Consider the following 9,636-nt stretch of genomic DNA (forward strand, 5'->3'; position numbering starts at 1 on the left):
TTTTGCTGGTGATATTTTAACTGAACCCTAGGTTTCCTGGGCTGTGGCACCAGAGATTGGGCTGAAGGACACAAGGAGTGCCCTTATCCAGCACTCTGCCTGCTGCAGCAGCAGCACCATCTCTTCCAGACCCAGTATTTTCTCACCCCAAGGGACACTGGGATGCAGATACAGCAGTGCCCATCACCACTGGACTGCCGCAATTGTTGCCTGCAAGCAAAGCAGTACAGTGCAGCATCCTCTGCCCAAATCTGCATGGCTGGAGCACCTCAGGGCTGCCCTCCCCTCCTCAGTGGGTTCCAGACAGATCTTTAGCAGCCAAGAGTGTGGAACTGGCCTGGAATCCCCCACATATCTCCCAGCACAGCATGTTCTCTTTCACTAATGAGCAAAGAGCTCCTGACTGTCGTCGCATTCATTCTGTGCTGGGCTCCCTCTCATCGATGGAAAAATAAAGTATATTAAAAAGAAACAAGTGAGAGGAGCCAGGGAGCTGCTGCTGAGGGTGCCTGCTGCTCTGGCTGCAAACCAGGCACTTTGCTGATCAATACTCTGCCTGTCTGTTCCTCTCCTCCCAAGGGAACACTCTGCTTTATGGCAGGTTGCTGGAGGCAGGAGTTGCTTTCAGTACCAGCCAGCCAGCAGGAGGCCAGAAGGGCTGCTTGAAATACAGCAAGAACGTTTGCTTGCTTTGCTAAGGGTTTTCACACATTTTGTCACACTTTCAGCCAGAGAAGAGTCGTCTGGCTTTAATTTTGTACAGCTAGAAGCCACTTCCTGCCTTTGACGATGGGTGGAGATGTGCAGAGAGGTAAATATCAGCAGGAAAACTGCTAACAGAGCCAGGCTACGGGGTGAGCTCACCTCAAACACAGAGCCACCGAAAACCATGAACCCCACCGAGGTCTCCCATCCTATCAACAGGAATCTCTGCACAGAGGTGGCTTTGCTCCAAAAGCCACAAAGACAACAGGAAAACTGTCTCCTAACCGCAAGTCAGAGGGACAGTTAAGTGACAAGCAAATCTCTTACATTCATGGGCCATAAGATAAAAGATCACTGTATTTTGGGGAAGCTGGCAGACAATCAGTGACTGCTAGGGCACCACATCCCTGGTGAAGGCTTTCTCATGCGAAGGAGCAGTGGGGACAGGTGGCAGCTGGTGGCAGCTTGGTGACCTGCTGAGCACGCTTCCCATGCCTGTTTCTTCTGGCTTTACCCTCTGGACCCACCAGGGTCAGGGTGTGCTGAGTGCTGAGTCTGACACACAACAGCAAAACGCCAAAGGGAGGAGTTGAGCCCCCTCTCCATTCATGATGTCAGACACATTTTCCCAACAGGCTCCAGCTTCGTGCAGAGTGCCCACTCCTGGTGCTATAGTTAAACATCTGCTGCCTTCTCCATCAGGAATGCTTGCGCAGTTATAGTCCCACTCACTGCCTAGTAAAGATCATCCCTCCCCACTCTGACTTCCCAGGTAGCAATACAGTATTTCAGTGCTACTCTGGGCTCAAAAGATTAACTCAACCAGTTTTCTAGGTCTGCAGTTAAAAGTCCTGCTTTGCACATTCATAGATGATGAAGGGAAAAAGAAGAGACATAAGAGTCATTTGTTAACCAGCTAAAACTCCCTGCTTTTTCTTAACCAAGGCTCAGAGGAGGAGGAGGAGGATTTTCCCACCCACCACAGCAAAGCAATCCAACATCAAAGAGAAGTAAATCCACAAATGGGGAAAAGGGGCTGCAGCTGGCTCTTGTGCCATGCATTGTCTTTTCTCACTGGACCACCATCCCCATTCCAAATTAAACCCACAAGGAAACAAAACTAAACCAAAAGACAGCCCTGCCTAGCTGCACATGTTGCTTCTGACCAGGGATGCTCACAGCATTTCACGCTTTGTGCAGCAGTTCACACAAACAGCACTGGCATTTCCACTTCTGGATGGGAAGGGCCCTAACCCTCTGAGATGCCTTGGTGATGAACTTCTTGCACCTAGGAGACAGTGCAGGGAATGAGAAAGGGAATCACCTCCCCTTTGCCAGCACAGGCCCCACCTGTGTGCTCAGGCTGCCTCATCCTTGGGACAAAACACACAGCATCAGTGAAGCCAAGAGGCTGATAGCTCAGCTCTGGCAATGTTCTGAACCTCATTTGAACGGAGAGCAGGAGCCTGCAGAGAAGCCCCTTCCAGCCACAACACAATCCCAGCACTAAGACATCTTTAATAACATCTGGACAGACAAGAAGCCACTGCTGAATAGTCTCAGATGGGAGAATTCAAGCCAAGATGGAGCTGGGCTGGGAAGCCCCGACAATGCTGTGGATCCAGTCCGTCTGCCTGCCTGGACATCAAGGAGCTGAATAAGGAAGAGGCAGAGAAAAAGGCAAGCAGCATCCATCAGCCCAGCCCACGAGGTATGAGTCATGATGCAGCTCATGTAGCACAGCAGAGGAAAGCATAGAGCCCACCAGGTGCTGGGAGCACAGCCCCATGCTGGTGCATGCCTTGCTGCCTGCTACCTTGCAAGGCCAGATCCTCACTGCTGGGGTAGCAGGCACTGTGAGCTTGCTCTGGTTCAGACTACCAAACATTCCCAATATCTGAGCTGAAGCACATGTAGCTGAAGCATGCATTTTGGAGGCTTTTTCCCTGTCCTGATAGACTTTCTTGCCCATGTTCTTTCTAACAGTGCAGTTTGGGAAAAAAATATAACATTCAACCTAATTTCCTGAATAAAGCCCTTCTCCTCCCTGGATTGGTCAGAAGCTGCCTGCTGGAGAACCAGCACATGGACACAAGTTGAAGCTGTGAGGACACAGCAGGACCACAGCCTCATGGCACTGCAGGAAACCACTCCATGCTGCTGGCACAAACCCATGGCTACAGCAGACGTGTCAGCCCATGGCATAGCCTAAGCACAGACTTAAGCAATTAACAAAGCTTTTCTCAATGATTTTAGCTCCTCGAGGCTCTAAGCCTGCAAAGTGCTCACTGGATGTGTGCCGAGCATCTTCAGATCCCCTCCGGGACAACACTGAAGGACTCAGTATTTCAGGGGATGTGACCATCACCATGTACGTGCTGCAGTGTAACAGCTGAGGCTCTGTCCATGGCTTCCCCAAGGACTGAAAAAGCAGAGGAGGAAGGAAAGCAGAGACAAGAGCCAAAGCCTGCTCGTGGACCATCCAGGAACGTCCTTTCACAGTGCCAACAGGTCTTATACTCCCAAAGCACTGTAACTACTCAAACCCCTGCTTCCTGCAGAGTGAGTTGCGCATGCTCCACAAGCAGTGCCGTATTTTAAAAGATCTTCCCACCTGAGGAGCTCAGAGCACTTTGCAAAGACTGCTAACACCCACTGAGCAGCTGAAGCACAGCTGTGGGAGGCTGTTTTCGCAAAGCATGCAGCCTCTCCTCTACACCTCTGCATGAAACCCCACAAAGTATCACTTAGGGCAGAATGTGGCCCCGTGGATTTCCTATACAGTGCTTCCCTGCCAAGTGTACCTTGAAAGACACAGTATCAAGAAATGTACCATTCCTGCTCCCTTCCTTGTGAAAAGCACTGCCAGGCCAGCACCTGAGCACTGAATAGCCCCCCGTTTCCTCAGCTGTATCCCTGAAACCTTTGTGTCTCTGTAGGTCGTAGGCGTTTGCAGGAGAGCTGACTCAAATAGCAACTGGCTGGCTGTGCTTGTCACTGGAAATTCAGCTAATTCTGCTCAGCAAGATAAGCCACAGGAGGAGAGGTGGGTGGAGGAAAAGCTAGCTTAACACTCTGCTTTTTAAAATCTCTGCAGATACTGGTTGCACTAAAACCCAGTTACACTTCTGAATGAATGCTACAGGGGGAAAAAAAAACCATCACTGAATACTTTACAACATTACACATCACATCCAAAAGCGTAGGCATGCATCTTCCCACTCTTTCAACTGTTTGTGGTCACAAATACGCTCATCTCTGAAAACGTGGAAGGAGGCAGGAAGCAGGAGCTGGCCATGACACACGCTCATAAAGCAGAGAGCAGCCGAGTGGGTGGGAATGCACCGGAGGGCAGCCCTGGCCACGGCACGGAGCAGAACCGGGCAGCCCGGTGCTGAAGATGAGTTTTCCCCTAGGGAACGACTGGGCTGTAAGGGAGCTGGGGGGAAAAAGATAGGAGAGGAAAGAAAACCGTCCGAATAATTCAGCTAAGCTAATAATAATATAAATAACTTTAAAATTACAGCTTTCTCCCCGTGACTTCTGCACACGCCGCCCCTCAGCCACCAGCCGAAGCCCCGGTGCCGGGGGCTCCACGTGGCCACACGGCATATCCCTGGGGACGGGACTGTCCCCGCCGAGCAGCACGATCCCGGGGCTCTGGGAGCAGCTCCCGGCAGGATGCTCGAACGGCTGATACGGACACGGGGACCCCTACCCGGAGCACCGCATCGCACGGCACCGTAAGCCCGAGCGCGATCTGTGCCCCCGGTGCTGACGCCCAGAGCGGCGCTGCCTGTCACCCGGAGCAACTCAGCCCTCACCTTTTTCAGGAAAGCCATCCGCGGGCGGTAGCGCTGCCCCTGGTCCAGCCGTGCGACGGTCATGGTGCTGCCGACGGAGCGGAAAGCGCGGCGGGCGAACGGGCAGAGCGGCAGTACCGGCAGCACACCTGGCTGCAGCCCCTCGCCACCGGCTCCCGTCCTCGCCGAGGGTGGCGCCGCCGCTGTGCGCCGCAGCCAATCAGCACCCGCCGCTCCACGCTTATTTACATGCGGGCGCGGGGCGGCACGGCTCCCGCCTCGGGGCGCTATTGAGAGCCGGGCGGGGCTGAGACAGCGGGGCCTGCAGGGGGTGCAGCCTGCTGAGGGGTGATGCTCCGCACATAGGAAGCTGTCCTCGCAAAGTGCCCCGCTGGTGTTTGGGAGGGGGAGGCAGCAGCCGGCAGAGCCCCCCCAGCGCTGCTCGCTGCTGGGGAGAGGAGGAGTCTTCCCAAAGCGCTCCCAGCGTGCAGCTGGGGTGAAACACGGGCACGTGGAGCTGGGCTGCTGTGATGGAGCAACGCGAGAGGCGGGCAGGCTTCGGGCAGCTGCACCTGGAACTGTGTCAGCCAGCAGGGTGGTTTTGGGAACTCAACGGACTTGTCACGTGGGGAAATTATGACTAACGGTGACCAGAGGAACACCACAGCGTTACAGGGGGCTTCCTCATGACAGAGCTGGCTTATGGCAGGGGGTGGGGGAACAGAACCTGACTGGTAGCGCTGGAAACCAAGAGCTTTATGTCTCTGATTTCTTCATAGTGGTGGGACTTCCTCCTGCTGCCAAGCTTTGGCCAGACAACACAGCCAGGAGGAGAGGCGGTTCTCACTCACCCACCCAGCATGGCCAGTGTTCTACATCCCACAGACACGCACGGAGATCATACAGGCACATCTATACCCCGCACACTCACACAACACATCTGTTTTGAAGTCGTGCATTGGAGCACCCACACATCCCATGCGTGTGCTTTGCTGCTTCTTGGGGCACTGCCTTCCCCAGCACAATGAGTGCTGCTGCTCTGACATTACAATCCGTGGCTCATGCGCTGGAGGAAAGCACGTTGGCTCTGAATACAGAGCCGACTTCTTTTCCATTCATACAATACCCTGAGGGCGTGGGCTGCTTTCCCAGTTGCTCTGCTGCCCTCATGGAAGGGTTTTTATCTTTATCTCTTTTCTTTCATACTATCTGAACAAGCCAGTGCTTTGGAAGGCCTTTCTTCTGTGTCTGCTTTCAGTCATTCCCATGTGAAATCCCCCTGTGAGTCACAGCAGCCGCTGGATCGCAGACACTTCTTACTTTCCAAAGGCTTTTCCACCATTCTCTGCTCTGTGCTGTTAGCTAGCATAATGACAATGAGTAACCTGTCATTCCACTAACATCAAAGTTATCACACCTCATGCTTCAAGGCATCAGCTGACCGCCAGATGAAGTTGTTCTTCATGCATTTGCAGTGTCTTGTACTTCCAGTATTGTGTTGCTCTTTGGTTTTTCAAAACAAACTCAGATCCTGGTGGCCCTCTGATACTGCCAAGGTGACAAACTGCCGTAGATCAGACTGTTCTGTAGGCAAACAGCAGGAGAGAGGGAATTAAAAGTGGGGTGAGATGAGGTAAGGGAAATAACAGTGAAAACATGCAGGCATTTTGAAGGTGGCAACTAAGAGAAATGAATCAATTTCTGAGAAAGACGGATAACGTAAGGAACTCTTTTGGACATGATTTCAGGAAAAAAGGCCCTGAAGAAGATGTAGCTCAGGGTTTTGTAAGCAAACTGGGAAAAATCAGAGTAAGCTGCAAAAGGTTTTTCTGAATGGCTGTTGGCATTGCCCCTGTTGTGTTGTGGAAGGATCCAGAAGTCCTCCAGATGACATGCAGACACTGGCCTAAAAACATGATCAGTCACCACCAACCACACGTGCCTCACATGGTTAGAGGAGCAAAAATAGCCATTTCACCCCACAACACTCACTTTAAACATTCCACTGAGCCATACAGGTGTCTCATTTAGGAGAGACACTTGAAAACTCAGTCTACAAATGAATTCAGAAAACCAAAATCTCCTTGCAGGAGATCCAGGAGAAATAGCTTGAAAATGCTCAAGCTGTGGTGTGAGCTCTAACCTTGCTGAGCTCCAAGGCTCCCCGTAATCTTAAACCCTGCTCTTCCACCCTAGATCCCACCCCCATAGCTTAGGTTTGGATTTTTTCAGTTTCTAGTCTTCTCTGACAAGCTGAAATAAAATGTAGGAGCATTTCTCTGTGTATTATAAATCTGTTTCATGTCATTGTTATAAAAATGTCAAATGTAAGCTCAACAGTGATACTATTTAGAAATGACACAAACCACTGAAGGGAGATCAGAGATGGACCGCGTTTCACCTGCTGCCCAGGTGAATTACCCCAGCAGTTAATGTGTTATGGCAGCTTTGCCATGTGAAGCACGAGGCACTTAAATCAGATTACACAAGTTCATAGGGGGCAGACAGTCCTGGGCTTCCAATGACAAAACCCTCACCCGTGGAGAGCAAACAGACTTTTTCTGTCCCTGTTACAATCTGGCAGATTTATAGGTGAATGTGTCAGTCAAAAAAGCAAGGGGGTTGTGCAACAGGGCAGAGCAGCAGAGTGCAGCAGAAGCCATGCACACTCCCTGTCTTTCTGCTTATTTCCAGCTCCCTCTGTTAAGTACTGATATCCTTGTGAAGTACCTTCCAGTAATGTTTGTTCTCACCAGACACCTTAACAGCAGAGGCAACAATTCTTGTTGCTTTCTATTGTGGAAAGCACTGCAGGTGGAATCCCCCCCTTTTTCAAGATCACATTTCCTAAGTGGTTGCCCCTTCTTCACACATCAGAAGTTGAATCATGCAACACAAAAGACGTGTGGTAACTACGTTTCTATCTGAGGAAACTGGGGACAGCCGTAAGGGGAAGGAAGGGGTAGGTAAATGAATCAATGAATCAACGTAAATGAATGGCACTCTGAGTGTCAGGCTCAGGCTGAATTTCAGTACGCAGTTCCTTTCAGGAAGATTTCAAAGTAGTTTATCAGAAAATAGCGTAAACTTGGCACAGACAGAGGCATGACTTAATCTCAGGTCTCCCAGTATGGCAACAGTGGAAGCACTATTTCCGGAGTCCACTGTCCCATCTGGCAGAGCACAAGCACTGAAAACAAGAGGGATCCTTCGTTGCCAAAAAAGAGTGGTGTGCAGGAACAGACAACAAGCACTTGTCTCCCATCACTGCTGAACTTTCCAGGGAGTGGCAAAGAAGTGGCAAAGAAGAAGGAAAAAAGGGAAACAAATAAATACTCTATGCACCATGCCTCAGAGATGAAACCAGGCTGCTGCTGGGGAGAGAGAACGCAGCTGGGCTCACAGCTTATGCAGTGCTGAAGTGGATAACATTGAGCCCATCCTCTCCAGGGAAATCCATCATCCTTGGGGCAGGAATAGCCCTCCTCTCGCCGCAGCATGCTGAGGGCCATGCTGCTTTGCCAAGGGAAGCGAATGGCACACCTAGGCAGCTTTGGAAAGCTCGGCAGTGGTTGGGAGTGCGAAGAGGACAGGACAGTGCTGGGAGGAGGCCAAGGATGACCCAGCACTTGGTGACCTGAATAGCTCAAAATGTAGAATGCAAGTACTGGAAAACTGGGTGACAAATTTGCGACTGGGACCTGCACAGGGAGGGGCAGCAGGAAGCAGCTGACAGTTATGGCTGCAGGGGCAGCTGGAAGGAGGGGCTTGAACAAAGTAACCGGGAAGGCAAGTGGATGGGAGAAAGTGAAGTGAAAGGAGGAAAATGAGGAAGGAAAAGGGCAAAACTAAGACTGCCAGGGAGAGCCAATGGGAGATGGAAGTAGCCTTGAAATAAAGTGCAGGTAGCCCTAGGAGACAATTGTCTGTCCTGAAGCAGCAATTACCTCTTGTGAGGGATATCCTGGATGAGGAAGGTGATATTGCCATTGGGAGACATCAGTAAATAGCTTCTTTCTTCGCTCTTTCCCTCACTGTTGTCGCAGCACAAGTTCTAGGTGCATTTCTCTGCTGGCCTGGAAGGCAAAGACTCATTACAGAATCCACGCACAAACTTGACTGTTAGCTATGTTGTCTGCTGCACAGCTTTGACTTTTCTTAGCCTGTTTCTATGACTAATTACATCTCTTATTGTTATGCCTCACTGGTGGGCATTAACTCCCTTCCAAAAAGAAGACAACCTGTATGGTCTGTATGCTTTGCTCTCAGCTTTGTTTTTAACTCTCCTTCACTGGGATGCAATAGATCTTCATTTTCCCTTATCAAGACCATCCAACTTTCTGAAGGAAAGCAGTGCCGAGTTTCACCTCACTGCTAAGAATTGCAGGAGGAACATTGAGAATTAAATCCAAGAGGAATCACTTGCTCTGCCCTGCAAAGAGCTGTCAGCTTTCAGGAAAGCTTCACTACTCAGCACACCAGAACGCTGTATTTGCTCATTTAATGTTGGTAAATAAACACTCCGCTCGCTTTTTATCCCTGTGAGGGGTGTGCTTTGTGGTTTGCTCAGCCTGTGCCGCAGCGCAGCGCAGCACTACTGGAAAGCTCTCAGAGCAGCAAAGAGGAAATGCGTGCCAAACCGTCCTGAGCGCTTTCACGAAACTGTTTTCTTTTCGTACCGAGAACAAAAACCGCTGAGCTGGCAAAGCTCCATCCTGCTCTTCTGACCGAGGGCTGACCTCCCCCGGCCGCTCTCCTGCCAGCTTCCCAGCACTCAGCACCGTGCCGGGCCGTAGTGAAGGTGCTGCTGCTGCCCGGCCCAGGCCTCGTTTTCCCTCAGAGTCGCTTCATCCACAGCAACGAAACCCGCCGCCGCCCCCCGCCATTTCCTGTCAGGAGCCGCTGCTGCGCGGGGCTCCCGCCCAGGGCGGGCGCACCTCGCGGCCACGTGACACCCCCTGCGCGAGCGAGCCGGGTGAGCCGGAGCCGTCACGTGACGCAGGCGGCGGGCGCACAGGGTCACGTGAGCGCGCGTGTGAGGCGCGAGGGAACGTCCTACGCCGAGGGTGGGGCGGCAGATGCGCATGCGCGGGCAGAGAGCGGGCTGGTGCGGGCCGGGCCGGGCGGC

General features: G+C 51.9%; 1 protein-coding gene and 1 long non-coding RNA gene across 5 annotated transcripts in view; both read right to left on the reverse strand.

Moving 5' to 3' along the window:
• The window catches only part of RGS9 (regulator of G-protein signaling 9), a 36,177-nt gene extending 31,476 nt beyond the window's left edge, over positions 1 to 4,701 (reverse strand). For all 3 annotated transcript variants that reach the window (XM_046902182.1, XM_015279956.4, XM_046902181.1), the window contains exon 1: positions 4,530 to 4,701. In XM_046902182.1, the coding sequence (XP_046758138.1) occupies positions 4,530 to 4,592 (63 nt within the window). In that variant the 5' untranslated portion in view covers positions 4,593 to 4,701. The remainder of the gene's footprint in view (positions 1 to 4,529) is intronic.
• A 2,851-nt stretch (positions 4,702 to 7,552) lies between these two features.
• LOC124417297 lies at positions 7,553 to 9,456 on the reverse strand. Of its 2 annotated transcripts, none has more exons than XR_006931760.1 (3): positions 9,188 to 9,456; positions 8,456 to 8,584; positions 7,553 to 7,778 (listed from the first exon to the last, which is right to left on the reverse strand). It is a non-coding gene; the product is annotated as an uncharacterized LOC124417297 (long non-coding RNA). The 2 variants fall into 2 exon arrangements; XR_006931759.1 differs by having other exon boundaries at positions 7,553 to 7,783.
• Positions 9,457 to 9,636: the final 180 nt, after the last annotated feature.

The sequence above is a fragment of the Gallus gallus genome, chromosome 18 (genome assembly GCF_016699485.2).
Source record: "Gallus gallus isolate bGalGal1 chromosome 18, bGalGal1.mat.broiler.GRCg7b, whole genome shotgun sequence".
NCBI classification, from domain to species: Eukaryota; Metazoa; Chordata; class Aves; order Galliformes; family Phasianidae; genus Gallus; species Gallus gallus.